The following is a 22,570-nucleotide window of genomic DNA, read 5'->3' as shown; positions in this document are numbered from 1 at the left end:
GAGGAATGGTCCAAAATTATTCCTGACCGTTGTGCAGGTCTGATCCGCAACTACAGAAAATGTTTGGTTGAGGTTATTGCTGCCAAAGGAGGGTCAAGAGTTCACATCCAAGAGTGCACATACATTTTCCACCCTGCACTGTGAATGTTTACACGGTGTGTTCAATAAAGACATGAACATGTGTAATTGTTTGTGTGTTATTAGTTTAAACAGATTGTGTTTGTCTATTGTTGTGACTTAGATGAAGATCAGATCAAATTGTATGACCAATTTATGCAGAAATCCAGGTAATTCCAAAGGGTTCACATACTTTTTCTTGCCACTGTAACAGGCCAACTTAGCTGACCCATCGAGAAAGGCTGATTCAAGCTCCTCAAGCTGTGACCTTAGCTTCTAACATGATAGCTTCAGCCCTCATAACATTATGGCCTCACTATATTCTTCCTAAAGCTGGGAGGAGTTGATTTATGTGAATCTGATCTCTCCTGATGGGCAAAAGCAAAAGTTCAGAAAACCCTCTTGTAATGTAAGAAAAATGTCAAAATCATCTATTAACAAGGAACATTTAGAGGTTCACTGACTTTCTTTTGCTCTCATAACCCATGTGCTCATTGAAGCAAAGACCTTTTCCAGTCTTCTATAACCCTGGTCACACCCAAGATCTTGGGTGGATTGAAGTCCATGGGAAACTTGCAAATGAGCACTAGTGCCCAAAGATTGGTAAGGGGAAGATACATATGAATGGCCACCTTCTTCTTACCGCATGTGTTGAAATCCAGCAGCAAGGCAAATCCCTGGATGTTGGCTTGTATAAATACTACATCTACCTGCAAAAATATTACAGCAACAGGGGATCATGCATAATCAAATGCATTGTTATCAAAAGAGTGTAGTCAGTCAGAGAGTCACTTGTACATCTGGGGTCGTTTGCAAGTTTTTGATATCTATTCATCACCTGATAACCAATACTGTAGATCTACTTTTAAAGACAAGTATTGCATTTCTGCTGTACTTCAGAGCAAGCTACACTGCAGGATATGGTAATTAATGAAGTATTTGATTTGTGACTACTGTATTAATGAAATATAAATTGTCATTGTTAATTAAAAAACGTTTGGTTATGACTATTGATGCCATATTGATATTACAGTTGAACTCTTCTTTACAAATGTCAATTTATGGTACATGAACATGTATTATGCGCAGCATCATTTCATGTCGTTGGTAGGCCTTCATATGTTTAAAAATGTCAGATGTGCACAGTGCACCCCCTTCATTTGCAGATCTACTTTCAGACAGACTGTAGTCTTGCTACCATAAACATTAAGGCTGGCTACCGGTGATACAAAAGAATTGAGAGCAGACAAGTTAAACTTTCAAAGCGGGATCTGCGCTAGGACCCCGCGTATCAGCGCGTAGCAGGCGACGGAATGCGCGCACTGGGGTAGTAACTGAATTTCAGTGTGACAGAGTGGCAAGCAGAACCGCTAGATTTTGGGAATACAGAGGATCCGATCAGAACCCGTTCTATCGTCTTCCAAATTAACTCAGTTACTTTCAGACAAAGTTTAATTTAAGTTGACACCCGAAGAAATCTTCAGAACATCGTGCCAAACTTATTTCTAAATCTATGAATTAAACTTAAACGGTGGAGGGTATCAGATCTTATTCAATTCAGTATGGAATTTGATTAAAATCACTGAAGTTTGGATATAGGTGGTTTGGACAGATAATGGTAACCAAATTCTATTTGTGACAATCAAATCCAGTGTTGACGCGTTGAAGTGTGTATCAAGGAGATACCATGTGACGGAAAATTGGACAAATACTTAATCTTCATCTCGAATCTTCACATTTCAAGTAGAGTTTTAGTTCAGGACAACTGAACGGGGTGAGCTTTACTGGTATTTTCTTAAAGATGAAAGCCACATAGGACTATGCGCGCACGAAGTTGCCATGACATAATGGGAAGCTAGAATATTGGGAGTACCAAATACTGGGAATGCCTTATTACTAGTAAGTTTCTAACATCTTTGAATTTGAATTTAAACGGAAATTGGCAATTTGTCACACATTTGTAAACAAAAAAAAGCACAAAAAAAACTGTTTTCTTCCTGTCATCGCCCCAGGCACCTTCGTGGTGGAGAAATGGGATGACAGGGGGCAGCTGAGGTGAGACTGATAAGGACAATGATTGTGCCCGGCGTTGGCATCCCGCTCCCGGAGCGTCTGTTGCTGATGTTGGTCCTGCTGTCTGTCTCTGAGTCGAGGCTCACTCAAGCTTGCCCTGGGCTCATCACTAGTGGCTGCAGCTGTACAGATGAACGCTCCAAAGCCCACTCCACTCAAACTGTTCGGAAAAGAGTCAGCTGCGGTAACGAAGAACTTTCTGAAACTCCAGAATCCGGCCTGCTACCGAACCAGACCGTTACATTGTAAGTCATACATGCTTATTTTTTTCCCGCTTAAAACTGCGAATTTAAAATAAAAATGTATTTGATTCAAACTTTGAAGGAGGAGATGGGGTCTGGGCATCATGAGTGCCCAAACCAAAATTCCAAACACTGTAGAATGATGTATCACTAGTATGATGTAGATATTATATAAAATAATGTTGATAGGGCTACATGTTCATCATTAAGAAACTCTGTTGGGCCTTATTATAGCCCAGAACTGAGTAAGAGAAAAAACATTTGAATAAATAATTCTAGAGGATGATAGAAGGGGCAAAGTGCCAACGTGTAAATGGATTATGGGAAATCTACACCTTAGAGGATAGTTGAAGTTGTGGCAAATGTTGGTATCATATTCATCTTAACAGTGTTATACACTGACTATAACTGAATATACACATGAGAAAATACATTATAACCTAGTGTTCACATGCTATGGTAGTATCCACTGTTAGTAGTTGCTGGACCCTTGACTTTATGAACATTTGAACACTTTATGCATGGCATATGCTGATCAACCCTCCAAACCTGACCTTGCAGTCTCAGTTATGATGGTATTTAATGACTGCCTGAGGTAATGGACATGGTTTTGGCCCAAAAAGACCAGAAGTTTACAGCGGCATAGTAACAGACCACATGAGCTGAAAGCTCAAGTCCAATGTCAGTTGTGTCTCTGAAAAGCACAATGTAGGAAGTCTGGTCTGGTCTGGACTGGTGTGGATCCTGACGGAAGACTTTGTGAAGTAAAGCCATCATCTGGCCCTGCCCCTTTGTCACAACTCTGTCACTTTAAATCTGCTTCTGACGCAAGGAAACACACTGGGGTTCAGTTCCCTCCTCCCTCCTCGCTCCCCACACCCACCCCACAATCCAGCTGACTTGGCCTTGCTAAACTAGAATAAACAGAAACACATTTCTTCTCTTTTTATCCTCCCTCTCTGTGCTTTAATGGCGGCTTGGCTCCTTCCTTTAATACCATAACATCCCAGCAATCTCAGACAGCCGCCTCACAATCGCCTTCTGTTCAGAAAGGAAGGCTGACTGACAGACCGTTGTCCAGCCGACCGGCCCATGGTGAGACCTCACACTGCTGTCTGACACTTCAATCATCCTGTATCACTGTTAGTCTGATAGACTATTCATGTATGACATACAATCTGAATTGTTATGATTGATGTGTCTATTCACCAACAAGGGTGGATTTACATTAGTAAAATATGTCTAGTGAGATCTATCTCGCTTCAACATCAGATTTGCAACTTTTCACTTTACACTAGCCTTGGATGTGGTGTGGCCATAGCCAGATTCCTGCTTCAGACGTCCACATACAGTGGCTTCGGAAAGTATTCAGACCCCTTGCCTTTATCCAAATGTTGTTATGTTACAGCCTTTTTCTAAAATGGATTAAATAAATAAAAACCTCACACAATACCCCATAATGACAAAACAGAAACAGGTTTTTAGACATTTTTGCAAATGGATTAAAAATAAAAAACAGAAATACCTTATTTACATAAGTATTCAGACCCTTTGCTATGAGACTCAAAATTGAGCTCAGGTGCATCCTGTTTCCATTGATCATCCTTGAGATGTTTCTACAACTTGATTGGAGTCCACCTGTGGTCAATTCTATTGATTGGACATGATTTGGAAAGTCACAAACATGTCCATGTAAGGTCCCACAGTTGACGAAAAAATAAATACAAATAAAATAAAACCCATGAGGTCGAAGGAATTGTCTATAGAGCTCTGAGACAGGATTGTGTCGAGGCACAGATCTGGGGAAGGGTACCAAAAAATGTCTGCAGCATTGAAGGTCCCCAAGAATACAGTGGCCTCCATCGTTCTTAAATGGAAGAAGTTTGGAACCACCAAGACTCTTCCTAGAGCTGGCCGCCCGTCCAAACTGAGCAATCAGGGGAGAAGGGCCTTGGTCAGGGAGGTGACCGATAACTGAATGGTCATGCCGACAGAGCTCTAAAGTTCCTCTGTGGAGATGGGAGAACCTTCCAGAAGGACAACCATCTCTGCAGCACTCCACCAATCGGGCCTTTATGGTAGAGTGGCTAGACGGAAGCCACTCCTCAGTAAAAGGCACATGACAGCCTGCTTGGAGTTTGCCAAAAGGCACCTAAATACTCTCAGACCACGAGAAACAAGATTCTCTGGTCTGATGAAACCAAGATTGAGCTCTTTGGCCTGAATGCCAAGCGTCATGTTTGGAGGAAACCTAGCACCATCCCCACGGTGAAGCATGGTGGTGGCAGCATCATGCTGTGGGGATGGTTTTCAACAGCAGGGACTGGGAAACTAGTCAGGATCAAGGCAAAGATGAACGGAGCAAAGTACAGAGACATACTTAATGAAAACCTGCTCCAGAGCGCTCAGGACCTCAGACTGGGGCGATGTTTCACCTTCCAACAGGACAACAACCCTAAGCACACAGCCAAGACAACGCAGGAGTATCTTTGGGACAAGTCTCTGAATGTCCTTGAGTGGCCAAGCCAAAGCCTGGACTTGAACCTGAACCCTCTCTGGAGAGACCTGAAAATAGCTGTGCAGCAATGCTCCCCATCCAACCTGACAAAGCTTGAGAGACTCTACAGAGAAGAATGGGAGAAACTCCCTGAATACAGGTGTGTCCAGCTGGGTACAACTGTATTTCAGGAGTTTCTCCCATTCTTCAACAAAATACTGAGTAAAGGGTCTGAATACTTATGTAAATGTTTCATTTCCGTAAAAATGTTTTTTTTTAATTAGCAAACATTTCTAAAAACCTGTTTTTGTTTTTTCATTATGGGGTATTGTGTATAGATTGATGAGGAAAATAACTATTTAATACATTTTAGAATAAGGCTGTAACCTAACAAAATTTGGAAAAAGTTCTGAATACTTTACATAGGTTTGGGTTGCTCCTAGCAGAACTAGGCGAAGGGACCATCTGTGCTCTCATACTCCCTCAGGGATGGTTAGAAATGTACAGAATGGGGCCCTGGAGGAAAATGGGGGAGGGTCATGCTTTTTCAATTTCAGTCAGGGAGAGGGTTTAGTCTTTTTTTACATCTAGTCCAGTGGAGGGTCATGTAATGTCATTTGTAATTCATGAAATTCTTATATTTCTCAGTGTTTTAGAATTTGTTGCTTATTAGTCTATATATACAATATATCGATGTGTGCCCAATGCCACCCCTCATCTCTGATTCTCCGCTAGGCGCGCAATATCAAGTGTGTGTATTGGCTAATTAGTGTGGTCTAAATCAAATTATTCATAACAATTTCTATCTATCTGCGTGCCATTTATGATTTTCATATGCACATTTTCATGGAACAGTTTCATTACAATAATAACGTTTTCATTTCTCAAAATCATTGTCACGTGGTTAATCATAAAAATATGAATTTAAATGATGAAAATCTACAAGTTTGAAATTCAGCTAATGTGACCATCAGCCTCTGCCATATGTACACATTGATACACCATGAGCCATTGGCAGCTAAAGAAATGAGCGCATGGAACTCAGAGATAGTCTATAGGCCAAGGCAGCAGTAGTCCTATAACTTAAGCACACAGCCAAGACGAACGCATTCATCTTTCTACTCCGCCTGTCTGCCTCCCTTTCTATCTGTCTTGACTAGCTATTGCTAGTGAAGTGCAATTTTTAAAATCAAATCAATCAACTGGGTCCAGCCCAAAGCTGTTGCTAGCGAACTTGCAACATTGTATCAACTAGCCTGTTCTGGGCTCTCAAAAGTTTCCCGTGCACACTGCTGTGAGAAATGTTTAACTATTTTATCACGTTTCCACTAGATATATGGGATCACCAGAGCATTGCATTTTGCTCTTTCACACCACGGAATGTGATTATCAAGGGGGAGAGTGTTGGAAAGATTTTTCAAATAGGCTATTGTGAGGAACTATTATCATTAGCAATGGATGTAAAAAATATATATACAGTTGAAGTCGGTTTACACCTTAGCCAAATATATTTAAACTCAGTTTTTCACAATTCCTGACATTTAATCCAAGTAAAAATTCCCTGTCTTAGGTCAGTTAGGATCACCACTTTATTTTAAGAATGTGAAATATCAGAATAATAGTAGAGAGAATGATTTATTTAATCTTTTATTTCTTTCATCACATTCCCAGTGGGTCAGAAGTTTACATACACTCAATAAGTATATGGTAGCGTTTCCTTTAAATTGTTTAACTTGGGTCAAACATTTTGGGTAGCCTTCCACAAGCTTCCCACAATACGTTGGGTGAATTTTGGCACCTTCCTCCTGACAGAGCTGGTGTAACTGAGTCAGATTTGTAGGCCTCCTTGCTCGCACATGCTTTTTCAGTTCTGCCCACAAATTTTCTATAGGACTGAGGTCAGAGCTTTGTGATGGCCACTCCAATACCTTGACTTTGTTGTCCTTAAGCCATTTTGCCACAACTTTCGAAGTATGCTTGGGGTCATTGTCCATTTGGAAGACCCATTTGCGACCAAGCTTTAACTTCCTGACTGATGTCTTGAGATGTTGCTTCAATATATCCACATAATTTTCCATCCTCATGATGCCATCTATTTTGTGAAGTGCACCAGTCCCTCCTGCAGCAAAGCACCCCCACAACGTGATGCTGCCACCCCCGTGCTTCACGGTTGGGATGGTGTTCTTCGGCTTGCAAGCATCCCCCTTTTTCCTCCAAACATAACGATGATCATTATGGCCAAACAGTTCTATTTTTGTTTCATCAGACCAGAGGACATTTCTCAAAAAAATACAATATTTGTCCCCATGTGCAGTTGCAAACCGTAGTCTGACTTTTTTTATGGTGGTTTTGGAGCAGGGGTTTCTTCCTTGCTGAGCAGCCTTTCAGGTTATGTTGATATAGGACTCATTTTACTGTGGATATAGATACTTTTGTACTGGTTTCCTCCAACATCTTCACAAGGTCCTTTGCTGTTGTTCTGGGATTGATTTGCACTTTTCGCACCAAAGTACGTCCATCTCTAGGAGACAGAACGCGTCTCCTTCCTGAGCGGTATGACGGCTGCGTGGTCCCATGGTGTCTATACTTGCGTACTATTGTTTGTACAGATGAACGTGGTAGGCGTTTGGAAATTGCTGGATGAACCAGACTTGTAGAGGTCTACAATTTTTTCTTGGCTGGTATCTTTTGATTTTCCCATGATGTCAAGCAAAGAGGCACTGAGTTTGAAGGTAGGCCTTGAAATACATCCACAGATACACCTCCAATTGACTCAAATTATGTAAATTAGCCTATAAGAAGTTTCTAAAGCCATGACATCATTTTCTGATTTTCTTTTCAACAACTTTTCCACTCTGAGAATGAGAACTGTAAAATACTGTAGGCCTAGTTAATACATGCTTTAACTGAAATGAATGTACCAAATGACAGGGAGTAACGGTACATGTACTACTGGTGGCATATATAATGGGGAATTGATCAAATATAAACAAACAAAGGGCAAACAGTTCACACAATGAAACAATGAATGCGCAAGAACTGTCGAAAGACAGCTAAGCACATTCTGGAGAGCTGAGATCATTCTGGATTGAAACATGTCTATATCTTACCTACACACATCTTCTTGTCTCAACTTTTTAAATTATACCCAAGACACATTATCTTCACATATATTTTAGATGATTTTCTCTGACAGCTGCAACTCAATAATCACCTAGGCTGTTTGCCATGCACGCTGCCCAAATTGTGGGCTCCCCAACTAGGCATAGTGCTACGTGCTTGTGATTTGAAACAATCCACAGCAATTTTTTTAAAGGACCTAGTGATCCTCTGTGGCTAAGTCATGCTCTCTGGAGAAGTATTTTTAATTATTTTATTTAAATTTACTAGGGGAAACTAAGTTTGGAGTTATGTTTATAAGAACATGTACTTCCATCCCGAGTCTTTTGCGCTGCTGGGATGGTGTAAATCAAATTGGGCTGCATTACACACTGTTATGGGTATTCCAAGAAGATCAACTTTGATGTCTTGCTATAATTGATTTGAATAAAAACAATATGTTTCTTGCCCATGATGTATTTATCAGAGTTATTGACCTCACAATATGCCAGATTCGAGTAATTTACCTAGACTGTGTTTACACAGGCAGCCCAATTCTGATCTTTCTCCACTAATTGGTCTTTTGACCAATTAGATTGGATTATTTACCAATAATTAGGCAAAATATCAGAAATTGGGATGCCTGTGTAAACTCAGCTATTGTGGTGCTGAAAATGGAAGCGGCAGCAATCATTAGGAATTGGACAGCTCATGGTGCTGAAAGTAGGCAAATTTGAGTAGGCATAATTAATTTCAACCGTCTTCATTTTCATTTGACTTTACAAACACCAAGAGGGCTTTGTGTTGGAGGGTACTTCTTCATATTTAAGAAATAAGAGGTAGGCCTACGTGTTTGACAGATTAAATTAGGCTATAGGTTGGTATCCATAGATTTGTCGGCCAATTCCTTTACCCACCATGCACTCTTTAATAGCCTACTGTACCTCTGTGTCAGTGAAGGGCTGTTAAAACCACGACTCAAATTGAGGGGGTATGAGAGGGTATGCCATAGGCCTACCTTTTATTAAAGAACATTGGTAGAAGCATTGGCCTACCCATTGTTAGCTAAAGATTTTGAAGAAAATAAAACAGATCAAATTATATAAAGTCATCTATAGAAGCGCTTTGGGTCTGCGATGCTTTATGCTAGAAACAAGCTGTAAAATACCCGGGAAAGATGTGACTCCGATGCATATGGGGATATCGTTGTTTAGTTTCTTTGACATTCAGAAGCTGAGCTACAGCTTCTATAGCCGAGGAGCCAAAAATGTACTTTGCTTGGGAATCTCATTCTGTCACTGTCAATTGATTAAGCTGTTCGCTTTCTGTACAATAGAAGATGATCAAACCCAGAAAGCTTTTAGGGAAACACTTGTGACCTTCTCTCGTTGGGTTAAGCCACGGAACAAGAGTAGCTAGCAGTTAAAGCTTACATTTTTCTGTGTTGGTAGGCCTACTCTGTCTGGGATGGAAATTCATTATTTGCTAACAGGGAGAGTTTCATTGCAAACAAGACACAGTGTTTTGGTACTGGAGAGATATGATAAGATGAACGCATATGCCTGTCTCTCTGTTAATTCTTTGCCTATAATTTCAGTAATTTCTGTGGTATTCTGCTAAGGTCTCCAGACATATAAAATCACGTAGAATTGCATGAAATGTTTATAAAAGGAAAATATGTTGATAGATTCAGTGCTTTGACTATAAAGGAGATTTTTCCATCATTACTCTTGTCCATGGTGGTCTACGAACCCACATGGTGGCCCGCAGCCCTGTGCGCTATCAAAATGTTGTCATGTAATGCTTACAGGAGGAAGAACAGTTTCTAAAACTGTGCAAGTGATATAAAACACAAAATATTCATTAATATACTGTAATGTGTAAACACTTTACCAAGTAGCCAACCTGCTGGCACCAAACCCTTGTAATTACAGTAAAATACTGTGAAACGCGATAGGTAGCCTAGCGGTAGGTAGCCTGGCGGTAGGTAGCCTAGCGGTAGGTAGCCTAGTGGTTAAGAGCGTTGGGAGAGTAATTGAAAGGTCATGGTTAGAATCCCCTAGCCAACTAGGTGAAAAATCTGTCAATGTGCCCCTGATTCCAAGATGGCGTAGCAGTCAGACATTTGTTTTGTCTTGTCTTGTCCTGTCCCGTGTATATATCGTTTTCTTCGTATACAGTGGGGAGAACAAGTATTTGATACACTGCCGATTTTGCAGGTTTTCCTACTTACAAAGCATGTAGAGGTCTGTAATTTTTATCATAGGTACACTTCAACTATGAGAGACGGAATCTAAAACAAAAATCCAGAAAATCACATTGTATGATTTTTAAGTAATTAATTTGCATTTTATTGCATGACATAAGTATTTGATACATCAGAAAAGCAGAACTTAATATTTGGTACAGAAACCTTTGTTTGCAATTACAGAGATCATACGTTTCATGTAGTTCTTGACTAGGTTTGCACACACTGCAGCAGGGATTTTGGCCCACTCCTCCCTACAGATCTTCTCCAGATCCTTCAGGTTTCGGGGCTGTCGCTGGGCAATACGGACTTTCAGCTCCATCAAAGATTTTCTATTGGGTTCAGGTCTGGAGACTGGCTAGGCCACTCCAGGACCTTGAGATGCTTCTTACGGAGCCACTCCTTAGTTGCCATGGCTGTGTGCTTCGTGTCGTTGTCATGCTGGAAGACCCAGCCACGACCCATCTTCAATGCTCTTACTGAGGGAAGGAGGTTGTTGGCCAAGATCTCGCGATACATGGCCCCATCCATCCTCCCCTCAATACGGTGCAGTCGTCCTGTCCCCTTTGCAGAAAAGCATCCCCAAAGAATGATGTTTCCACCTCCATGCTTCACGGTTGGGATGGTGTTCTTGGGTTTACTCATACTTCTTCTTCCTCCAAACACGGCGAGTGGAGTAGACCAAAAAGCTCTATTTTTGTCTCATCAGACCACATGACCTTCTCCATTCCTCCTCTGGATCATCCAGATGGTCATTGGCAAACTTCAGACAGGCCTGGACATGCACTGGCTTAAGCAGGGGGACCTTGCGTGCGCTGCAGGATTTTAATCCATGACGGCGTAGTGTGTTACTAATGGTTTTCTTTGAGACTGTGGTCCCAGCTCTCTTCAGGTCATGCCAGGTCCTGCCGTGTAGTTCTGGCTGATCCCTCACCTTCCTCATGATCATTGATGCCCCACGAGGTGAAATCTTGCATGGAGCCCCAGACCGAGGGTGATTGACCGTCATCTTGAACTTCTTCATTTTCTAATAATTGCGCCAACAGTTGTTTCCTTCTCACCAAGCTGCTTGCCTATTGTTCCGTAGCCCATCCCAGCCTTGTGCAGGTCTACAATTTTATCCCTGATGTCCTTACACAGCTCTCTGGTCTTGGCCATTGTGGAGAGGTTGGAATCTGTTTGATTGTGTGTGGACAGGTGTCTTTTATACAGGTAACGAGTTCAAACAGGTGCAGTTAATACAGGTAATGAGTGGAGAACAGGAGGGCTTCTTAAAGATAAACTAACAGGTCTGTGAGAGCCGGAATTCTTACTGGTTGGTAGGTGATCAAATACTTATGTCATGCAATAAAATGCAAATTAATTATTTAAAAATCATACAATGTGATTTTCTGGATTTTTGTTTTAGATTCCGTCTCTCACAGTTGAAGTGTACCTATGATAAAAATTACAGACCTCTACATGCTTTGTAAGTAGGAAAACCTGCAAAATCGGCAGTGTATCAAATACTTGTTCTCCCCACTGTATATTTCGTATATATTTTTTATATTTTTGAATCTCAATTTCCATCTACAGACTGAACATACTCTCCTGCAACCCGCCTCACCCAATATGGTATGGATCTGCTATTTTTTATACTTTAGAACCAGAACCCCCATCAGAAGCTAGCCAGCTAACTAGCTACTAGCTAGTAGTCAGTTAGCCACTGCTAGCGTTCATCACTGTTAACTCGGGCATCAGCCAGCCTCAGTCGGGTCAATTCCTGCCAGTCTGCACAGCGCGATATCAACCCAGAGCATATCGGACTGCTCTTTCTCTACCACATCTCCGGATTCCTACTGCAAGCTCTGAACCTTTACACCGGATCATCACAGCTAGCTAGTTGCTATCCGAGTGGCTACTCCTGCCTAACGTCTCTGTCTCAAAGCAAGCACCAGTTAGCCTCGAGCTAGGCCCATCTCCAGGCTAGCCAAAGAGATCCATCAGACAATTCCTGGGCTTCAATACCTCTTTTTCCAATTGGCCTGGACCGTTTGCTGCCGACCCCGAGCCCCGCCGATCCATCACGACTGGTCTGCCGACGTAACCGTCTGAGGGAGTTTCAACAGGCTCTGTTCTCTGTATATATCAATGACGTTGCTCTTGCTGCTGGTGATTCTCTGATCCACCTCTACGCAGACGACACCATTCTGTATACATCTGGTTCTTCTTTGGACACTGTGCTAACAAACCTCCAAATGAGCTTCAACGCCATACAACACTCTGGCCTCCAACTGCTTTTAAATGCTAGTAAAACTAAGTGCATGCTCTTCAACCGATTGCTGCCTGCACCCTCCCGCCAGACTAGCATCACTACTCTGGACGGTTCTGACCTAGAATATGTGGACAACTACAAATACCTAGGTGTCTGATTAGACTGTAAACTTTCCTTCCAGACTCACATTAAGCCTCTCCAATCCAAAATTAAATCTAGAATCGGCATCCTATTTCGCAACAAAGCCTCCTTCACTCATGCTGCCAAACATAGGCTCGTAAAACTGACCAACTTACCGATCCTACCGATCTACAAAATAGCCTCTAACACTCTACTCAGCAAACTGGATGTAGTCTATCACAGTGCCATCCGTTTTGTCACCAAAGCCCCATATACCACCCACCACTGCGACCTGTATGCTCTCGTTGGCTGGCCCTCACTACATATTCGTCGCCAAACCCACTGGCTCCAGGTCATCTATAAGTCTTTGCTAGGTAAAGCCCCACCTTATCTCAGCTCACTGGTCACCATAGCAACACCCACCCGTAGTACGCGCTCCAGCAGGTATATTTCACTGGTCATCCCCAAAGCCAACACTTCCTTTGGCCGCCTTTCCTTCCAGTTCTCTGCTGCCAATGACTGGAACGAATTGCAAAAATCGCTGAAGCTGGAGTCTTATATCTCCCTCTCTAACTTTAAGCATCAGCTGTCAGAGCAGCTTATCGATCACTGTACCTTTACACAGCCAATCTGTAAATAGCACACCCAACTACCTCATCCCCATATTATTACTTACCCTCTTGCTCTTTTGCACCCCAGTATCTCTACTTGCACATCATCATCTGCACATCTATCACTCCAGTCTTAATGCTAAATTGTAATTATTTAGCCCATATGGCCTATTTATTGCCACCTCCCTACTCTTCTACATTTGCACACACTGTACATAGATTTTTTCTATTGTGTTATTGACTGTACGTTTGTGTATGTGTAACTCTGTGTTGTTGTTTTTGTCGCACTGCTTTGCTTTATCTTGGCCAGGTCGCAGTTGTAAATGAGAACTTATTCTCAACTGGCCTACCTGGTTAAATAAAGGTGAAATAAAAATAAAATAAATTGAGCAAGGCACGCTATTTGCTCCTGTAAGTTGCTCTGGATAAGAGTGTCTGCTAAAATGTAAAATGTAGATGTAATACAAACCCCTCCCCTCAATTCATTTTATTAATTCATCCATCCATTCATTCATTCCGATTATGGTAGCATTTACTTTTTTTAACCGTATAATACTGTCAATACACAGTTTGTTTTTTGTTTTGATACCGTATTTATATTACAGTAGCCTCCTGAGCTATATGCACACATATGAAGCTGCTACCAAATACTCCAAAGAACACAATGTTTTTACTAATTTAAGTGTTTCCCAAGGTACTCCGCTCCTCCACAATCCCACAATACTCCTTTTCTCTGACCCAGTGGGAGCATCACTCGCATGCATATGGCGCAGTAAAACCTCAGACTGGGCCATTGGTGCATGCAAAGGAGGTACATCCAGAGGATTTATGCCAGAGGGAGCCCAAGGCGGCTAGCGGTCCATTTATAGGGCCTTGTGTTTTTGCTTAATAAAGGCAGCATAAACATCTGCGGAACACATTTCTCAGAACTAGAGGATAGGAAAGAATTTTAAAAATTGCCTAGGTGGCAGCAGTGGAGGTGATTGAAGATAATATTGCATCCCTGCACCTACTAATTTCACTTTATTTGTTTTCCTACACATGTTTAGCATACCGTGACACTTTTATGTGGCTGTGTATTAGGAGCAAACAATTCCTTCCCACATTCATGTGAAAAACTGTCCAAGGCCATCCTTACCATTTCTTTACTGAAATACAAGGTGACTGGAAAGGTAATTTGCAGAAAGCTTTCAATGAATTGCACCAAACACTGATGCTCTCATCCTCGCTCATGACATTAGCTCCAGATGTGGAATGTGAAAAGTTGTGTTGATATTCCTGTTATTCCTGACATTCCTTACTCTGTGCAGACTGTATCCTTGGTGCAGTAGGGGGGCTCAGCCTTTGCCTGCTCTGCATCATTCCCTCCCCAGATTTGGTTACCTGTCGCCCAGGCCCTCTCCCGGGGCAGGTTAGAGGAATATCCTGCTCCATGTTTCCATGCAGCCAGCGGTAGAAAGGGCTATGGTGCTAGGGGACACCAGGCCTGACCCAGGTCTTCTGGGGCTGACTGCTACGTTTAATGCAAAACAGCTGGCCCCCATGAACATTCCAGCTGAGGCTGCTCAGCCCATGGGAAATCCCAACAGGGGTTTGTTTATTAAAAGTATTAGTTGGATGTTTGTTGTTCCAGTGGACCATAAAGGAACAAACAGTGAGCCTAACACTGTCACCTCCTCCTGCGACTCACCACACCTTGTGGGCTTTGGATTGGTTGAACAATGTGTGGGAAATTTAAATCAGTTAGGTTGAAGTATATCAGATAGCATTGGATATCCTCCATTAGTGTATGTTAAAATATTTTAAATGGCTGCCCTTTGGTAAATTGTTCATTGACTTACAACTTATCAGTGGTTTAGGGTTACAATTCTATTCCCAGCCTATTCCCAGCCAATTCTCCATGAGTTAGTCATCTTTTCCCTCATTCTCTCTATCTCTCCCTCTTTCTCTCCCTACCTCCCCACCCCTCTATCATGAGTTCATCCACACACAGTAACTCTCAACATAAATATTTAGCCGTCTTGGTAGGATACTGCCATGTCTAAACTCCTTCCAGATGTGAGCCTGCTCAGGGCAGGGCTGTGTTTAGGGCTAATTGCACACGGCTGTGAAGGCGAGGGATAGCAGGGAGAGGGAGAGAAGAGGTATAGCAGAGGGAAGAGGGGAGAAGAGGTAGAGAAGGGTGAGAATGAAGGAGAAGAGAGAGAAGAGGTACAGCAGAGGAGAGAGAAAAATGGTAGAACAGAGGGAGAGGGAGAAAAGAGAGAGGGAGAGGCTGAGTCTACAGGCTTGGCAGCATTGTCGGTCGGTTTGTTTTGAATGAGCATGGCCTTATTTCTATTACAGCATACTGGATGACTGTCATTCATATTCCATTCACTGTGCTCAATGTAACATGGCTAGGCTTAGGCTACTACGTGACACTCAAATTTGCTCTATACCCATCATGAAGTTTACAACGTAGGTGCACAGATCGAGAGAAAAATTTGAGTAATCAAGGTGACAGACAGTGACACATTCAATACCGCCTTGCACGCTCTTGCCTGCATCTAGCTGATCTGGGGTGCAAACATAGGTCCAAACAGTTGCAAAAAGTTCAAATTCAGGTAGGTCCATCCCCGTTTTGTTCCGTTTGCGTGCGTTTAAGAAACGTTTAGCAAACGAATCGACGGAATTAATACAACCCTGATCACCCGCACACATAGTTCACTTTCAAAGCAGCCACATACAGCATCATCACTTTGCTAGTAGTATAATTCCTTCTGGCATCTACGCACTGTCCTCGTCTCACCTTTTCCCTTCTCTTGTGGACTTCAGTGCACAACACAAAAAAATCTCTCCAAGCCAAACTTTCCTACGATAACTGTTAACCGCTACACGTCCTACATCGTTGTCACCATATTAGCTAACGTCCTAGTCAACACAATCCAATCCATGTGTACAATCACGCAGTACAGTGTACTGCAAGCAGTTTAGCAGTTCATCGGTGGGCCCCGGTGGCAATAAATTAATAAAACCGAAAGATTACCTTGACTTGCTGTGTTGGATAGCCTTAGACAGCTAGCTAACATAAAGACCTTTGTGGAAGTTGTCATAATTACTATGTAAGTCTATGGAAGGGCCTGTGAACCATGATGCGCTTAGGTTTGGTTTTGAAGTCAGAGGTACCCAGACAATGTACCCAGAGGAGGATGGAAAATAGATGTCCTCCAGCTACACCATGGTGCTACTCTACAAAGTGCTGTTGAAGTTACTATAGACCTTAATTGCAAAACAGTATGTTTTAATAGTTACTTGGTGATGTGGATATATTTAGTTTAGTTTTATCTAAAAAGGATAACTTTTTGTATTTTTCTTAAATTCACTGAGTAGAATGGTCCTCCCCTTCCTCCTCTGAGAAACCTCCACTTGTTCATAGGGATGTGGCCCAGGAGGCTGACTGCTCCCCAGTCTCTGCCTCTCTCTTTGCTTACCGGACCTCAGGCACTGGGGGAAGAGCCAGGGAAGAGACTGAACCTATAGTATAGTTTCGATACAGTAGCATCATTTCATGAAAAGTAATTTGATGTTAACCACCTGGTAATAAGTATTTATTTATTTAGCCAAATATTAGGACTAAATGTTGAATACATTTTCCATTGTGTGTAGCTATATAGTTTTGGGAATGTGTGTGTGTTTGGTTGTGTGTATGTGTGTCTGTGCCTGTGTCAGTGTGTGTCTGTGTGCGTGCATGCATACTTGCGTGTGTGTTATGTAGTTTAGCACTTTGTGAAGGATACAGATAGATCACATTTCTTTTAGCAAGGTCTGGAGAACCATGGATCCTCTGTCTCTAATGGTTAATAACACTGTAGCACTGAGGTGGTGAAAACACATCTTCAGTGGGAGGGAGTGTGCTGTCTATAAGTCTGGGTGGTTATAATTTATGCTTTTATAAAAGTCAAAACCTCTCCCCTCCTTTGCCATTTGGTTTCACTGTTGTCTGTTACTGATGACCTTGGTCCAGCGAGTGCCAACCCAAAGGAGTGGCCGCAGATGTGAGGGGTGGCAGGCTGGGCGGCACCAATGCCTGTCCTTGGCCGTCAGCAGGCACTGAGAGGAATGTGTAGCAGCAGGACACCCCCTCAGACAGCTGCAGTGAGGCTGCTCTCTGCCTGCGTGGGCGCAGTAGGGCCTGGGTTCTGTCCCTACTGTACACCACTGTCTATATGGATTCTAATGGGAGTGTTATAGTGTCTCCCATCCATCCAACATTGTGATCTTCAAGTTTCAAGTTTTATTAGTCGTATGTACGGGATACACATGGTATACACCATCCAATGAAATGCATCTTGGGAGTGGGGTGGGCCGTGTGGTGTTATCAAAAGGGCTAGCAGATGTGCCATTGGTTTGTGTTGGGTCTGTGAGTCAGTATGTGTTGAGACAGGAGTATGTCGATGAAATGTCAGCCATCAGCCATCTTATCAGCAGAGAGAATTCCAAAAGCTTGGAGTTGTGGAGCACTCGGAACACACAGGCATTCCTGCTGGGAGAGGGTTTATTTATGTGGGGAAAGGTGTTTAGAGGAGGGGGAGTGGGCTCTCCTACGTCCACACATGTTAGGTGGGGCTAGGGTTGTTGCGGTGACCCTATTACCACCACATCGTTGGTCACGAGTCATGAAGGTAGTCAAATTCCACATGACATTTAAGTCATGGTAATTATGCTTCTCCAAGCTCTGATGCTCCTGATGGTCATTAGTAGTCTACCAAACTTGCTAACTGCCTGGTACTCAGCACTCTGTTGTTCCTCTAATCACTCTGACATCAATGCAAATGTAATCGAAAATATAATCAAACACTTCATGAGAGCCCATGAGCTCATGTTGCGCAACATTTCAATAGGCTATGCAATTGCGCGAGAAAACAGAGTGATGGTATCACGTTTCAGGCAAGACCCAAATGCAGACTGTGTTGAAGTAACAATGTTTATTACAGCAACAGGGGCAGGCAAACGACAGGTCAAGGCAGGCAGGGGTCGATAATCCAGAGTAGTGGGTCAAAGGTACCGGACGGCAGGCAGGCTCAGGGGCAGGCAGAGTGGTCAGGCAGGCGGGCTCAGAGTCAGGACAGGCAAGGGTCAAAGCCAGGAGGGTGAGAAAAAGAGTTGAACAAACAAGACAAACTGGCAAAAGACAAACAGAAAACACAGGTATAAGTACCCAGGGGATAATGGGGAAGATGGGCGATGCTTGGAGGGGGGTGGAGACAAGCAGTAGGACAGGTGAAACAGATCAGGGCATGACTGTATCCCCCCCTCTAGGGATGCCACCTGGCATCCTACCTGGTTGAGTGGGGTGTCGGTGTTGTAAATCAGAGATGAGGCCTGGGTCCAGGATGCCCCTAGCGGAGACCCAGCACCTCTCCTCCGGGCCATAACCCTCCCAGTCAACCAGGTACTGGAATCCCCTGCCGCGAGGTCGAACCTTCAGGAGACGTCTCACCGTGTATGCCGGAAGTCCGTTGATGAGATGGGGGAGGGGTGGGCCTGGAAACAGGAGACAAAGGGCTGTGAGACATGGGTTTACATCTAGATACATGAAAAGTAGGAAGTATATGGTGGGTACGGGGCAACAGAGGACGAACAGCAGAGGGGATAATGGTTTGGAGCAAGGGGGAAAGGTCTTGGCTTCCGGGTGTTTAGCCGCAGGGCTTTAGTGGCGTGCCAGCGCATCCGGCCTAACATACTTGGGTACCGGTCGGTGCTGCGGAAGAAAAGTGGCCCGGGCCTTACTGAACCCCTCCCGGAGGTCCTGGTACTCCGCGGGAATAGCGGAGATGTTCGGGGCAATTTCCAAGTCCCCAGGAATACGTCCTGGGGCAAGCAGAGCTGATTTCAGGCAATGAGCGTGGCAGAACGGGCTCCAGCCCACAATGGCACCAGTAGACCAGTCGATCGAGGGATTGTGTCGCTGGAGCCCAGAGAATCCCAATACCACAGGAACCTGTGGAGACGCAATTATCAGGAATTGGATCGTCTCGCTGTGGTTCCCTGATGGGGGTGGCATGGTGGGTGACCCAGCCTATAGTGCACCCATCCAGCGTTCTAACATCCATGGGAATGGAGAGGGGTTGAGTGGAGATGCCCAGCTCGGACGCCAGGGTAACGTCCATAAGTCTCATATCGGCACCCGAGTTAATTAGAATCTGGAGAGACTTGGACTGGTCGCCCCACAGCATGGTGGCATGTGGAGGGGGTCAAGAAGCAAAGTTATCCTTAAGACCCACCAGAGTACTCATTCCTACCAATGAGCTAGGTCTCTTGAAGGGACAGGTACACACATAATGACCGGCAGTACCGCAATACAGACACCTCTGGGTGTTAAGTCTGCGTACGCATTCGGCTGGATACAACCCTAGCCCTCCCGAGCTGCATCGGTTTGGGATGAGGCAAATCGGCAGTCTTCGGAGGCTCTTGGAGGAACTCGGGTAAGCTCGGATCCTCTCGGGGACGACTTTCGGAGTTCATCAGATGCAAGGTGGGATCCTTGAGTGAGCGATTGGGACCGCAATCAGACCTCTACTCCCTCCTACGTTCCCGTAGCTAACCATCGATCCAGATGGTTAAAGTGATGAGTGAGTCGAGATCCTTCGGTAGTTCCCGGGTTGCAAGCTCGTCCTTCCTCTGATAATCCGCGCAGGAACGTGTCGAACAGCGCTTCTGGGTTCCAGGCACCCTCCGCTGCTAGCGTGCGGAAATCCACCGCATAGTCTGCCTCACTGAGGGAGTCCTGCCAAAGCTGGAGTAACTTCCGGGCAGTTTTTCTCCCGAACACCAGAGAATCAAACATTTTTCAAAGGTACAGGACGGCTGGCAGGCTCAGGGTCAGGCGCAGGCAGAGTGGTCAGGCAGGTGGGCTCAGAGTCAGGACAGGCAGAGGGCGGTAATCCAGAGTAGGGGCAAAGGTACCGGACGGCAGGCAGGCTCAGGGTCAGGCGCAGGCAGAGTGGTCAGGCAGGTGGGCTCAGAGTCAGGACAGGCAAGGGTCAAAACCAGGAGGGTGAGAAAAAGAGAGACTGGGAAAAAGCAAGAGTTAAGACAAAACACTGGTTGACTTGAACAAACAAGACAAACTGGCAAAAGACAAACAGAAAACACAGGTATAAGTACCCAGGGGATAATGGGAAAGATGGGCGACACCTGGAGGGGGGTGGAGACAAGAAGAAGGACAGGTGAAACAGATCAGGGCATGACAGATGGCCTCTACTAAAAATTGGAGGATCAGCTTTCTATAGGCTAGGCCTACTATATTTATTTCTCAACTTTCCTAATATTAAGCACATTTCTTATATTTACAACAGGAGTATAGCCTACCTGGCTGGCATGAAAATATACCACTGGGAAAAGCGTCCTCCATTTGTTATTTAAGTGCATATATTCCTTTTGTTTTATTCCCACTGACCCTGTTTCGATACAGGCGCTTGATAATGGTCCATTCTAAATCAAAACAAATTTCAAACATTTATTACTTAATATATGTAAAGACAAGATTAAATCAAGAATAGTCTGATGGGTGAAAATATTAGCCTATCACATGTGAATTATATATTATCACTTGTGAATGATTCCCAGCATAAGAAACAATGCCTTGTTTTTGGCGACTTTTTCGAATCATAGTAGACCTACACCTCATAGTAGACCTACACCTCATGTAGCCTAGCTCATAGTAGACCTACACCTCATGTAGCCTAGCTCATAGTAGACCTACACCTCATGTAGCCTAGCTCATAGTAGACCTACACCTCATAGTAGACCTACACCTCATGTAGCCTAGCTCATAGTAGACCTACACCTCATAGTAGACCTACACCTCACAGTAGACCTACACCTCATGTAGCCTAGCTCATAGGCCTATATGTTTTATAAAGGTTTGTATCACAACTAAAGTGGCCAAATAACTTCTTAAAATGAAGCACATTCATCCGCTTTACAAGGGGTGTAGAGCCTAACTGGCATACATAAGCAGCACGTGAGTTTCAAGTCTGGGAAGATAATTTTTACCATAAAAATGTATGGGGAAAAACTTGATAATGGTGTTTTCCACTAAAGGAACATTCGTGCTTATAGCCTACTACCATGTGCGCATTTCTGTGCTTGTAATGTGAAGAAATAGCCTAATAGTTTATCAACATTTTAAGCTAAATGTTCTGATCTGTTGCGTCAGCCACATTGCGTAAAAAACGTTTTTGTTGATGCTAGTGGTTGTATTAATTTTGGATCTATTGCATCCCACAACTGTCCCAGACTATGTTTGGAACATTTATTTCTCCCACAGAATAGAATAGATGAACCTTTGTACTATGAGGGATAGTAGATTGACATAGGCTAGTAATTTTGCTGTTCGTTAGGCCTACTCATCTTGTTGGCTGACGAAAAGCAAATATGGACAGTTCTTCTTATATCTTCAATATGCACCTCGGAATTGGATAAGGACTCGCGCAGTTACGTCCCCAATGTGTCTGTCTTCACTTGTAGCCTGTGAGAAAGACCCGATCATGTGATGGAGTGTGCAGAACTCAGGGAGAAGTGCACACTGGCCACTGGCCACAAAAGGCATGGATTATTTTAGAATGCATTACGGCCACACAAAGGGGATGCCCCGGGAAATTCTAGGCATTATCAAGTGCTTGTCAAATTGGGAATGAGTGACTGATGCAGTGTGTACAGCATGTGCAAAAAACAATGCAGAGCTCATGTCTTCTAAGCGACTTTTTTCAAATCATCATTAGAGTCACATCAGGCAGCCTCACAATGTATTAAAACCCGGCTGACGAAATTGTGTGACCACCACAGCCCTAGGTGGGGCACTGGATAGCAATAAAAAATTACAAATATAAAAACAAAGGCCTGACACTGGATACCCAGGGCACTATGAACAGCCTCAGCACCTGTCAATGCCACACATACCCAGGACCTGCCTGACTGGGGGCTCAAGGGAAAAGTCACAGCTCTAGAAATAACACTTCTTTGATATCTACTGTATGTTTCCGTTTGTCCATCACTGATGAATTCATACATTTACATTTTAGTCATTTAGCAGGCTCTCTTATCCAGAGAGACTTACTGATAGTGCATTCATCTTAAGATACTGTGGCTAGGGGGAAGCTAGTTCCACCATTGGGGTGCCAGGAGTGAGAAGGTCTTTGACTGGGCTGAGCGGGATCTAACCTCCCCGTAAGGGTGGGACAGCCAAGAGACCAGAGGTGGCAGAGCGGAGTGCTCTGGTTGGGGTGTAGGGTTTAAGTAATAGTCTGAAGGTCAGGAGGGAAA

The 22,570-nt window shown here is 43.7% G+C and overlaps 1 protein-coding gene across 1 annotated transcript in view; it reads left to right on the top strand.

The window, feature by feature from the left end:
• The first annotated feature begins 1,457 nt into the window (after positions 1-1,457).
• The window catches only part of LOC111974795 (adhesion G protein-coupled receptor A2-like), a 60,375-nt gene continuing 39,262 nt past the window's right edge, over positions 1,458-22,570 (top strand). Inside the window, exons 1-2 of the mRNA XM_024002801.2 lie at positions 1,458-2,016; positions 2,130-2,435. Coding sequence (XP_023858569.1) covers positions 2,191-2,435 — 245 coding nt within the window. The 5' untranslated portion in view covers positions 1,458-2,016; positions 2,130-2,190. The remainder of the gene's footprint in view (positions 2,017-2,129; positions 2,436-22,570) is intronic.

This window comes from Salvelinus sp. IW2-2015, linkage group LG15, assembly GCF_002910315.2.
Source record: "Salvelinus sp. IW2-2015 linkage group LG15, ASM291031v2, whole genome shotgun sequence".
Taxonomy (NCBI): Eukaryota; Metazoa; Chordata; class Actinopteri; order Salmoniformes; family Salmonidae; genus Salvelinus; species Salvelinus sp. IW2-2015.
Note: the sequence above shows the minus strand (reverse complement) of the source record. Positions and strands in the feature narration are given on the sequence as shown.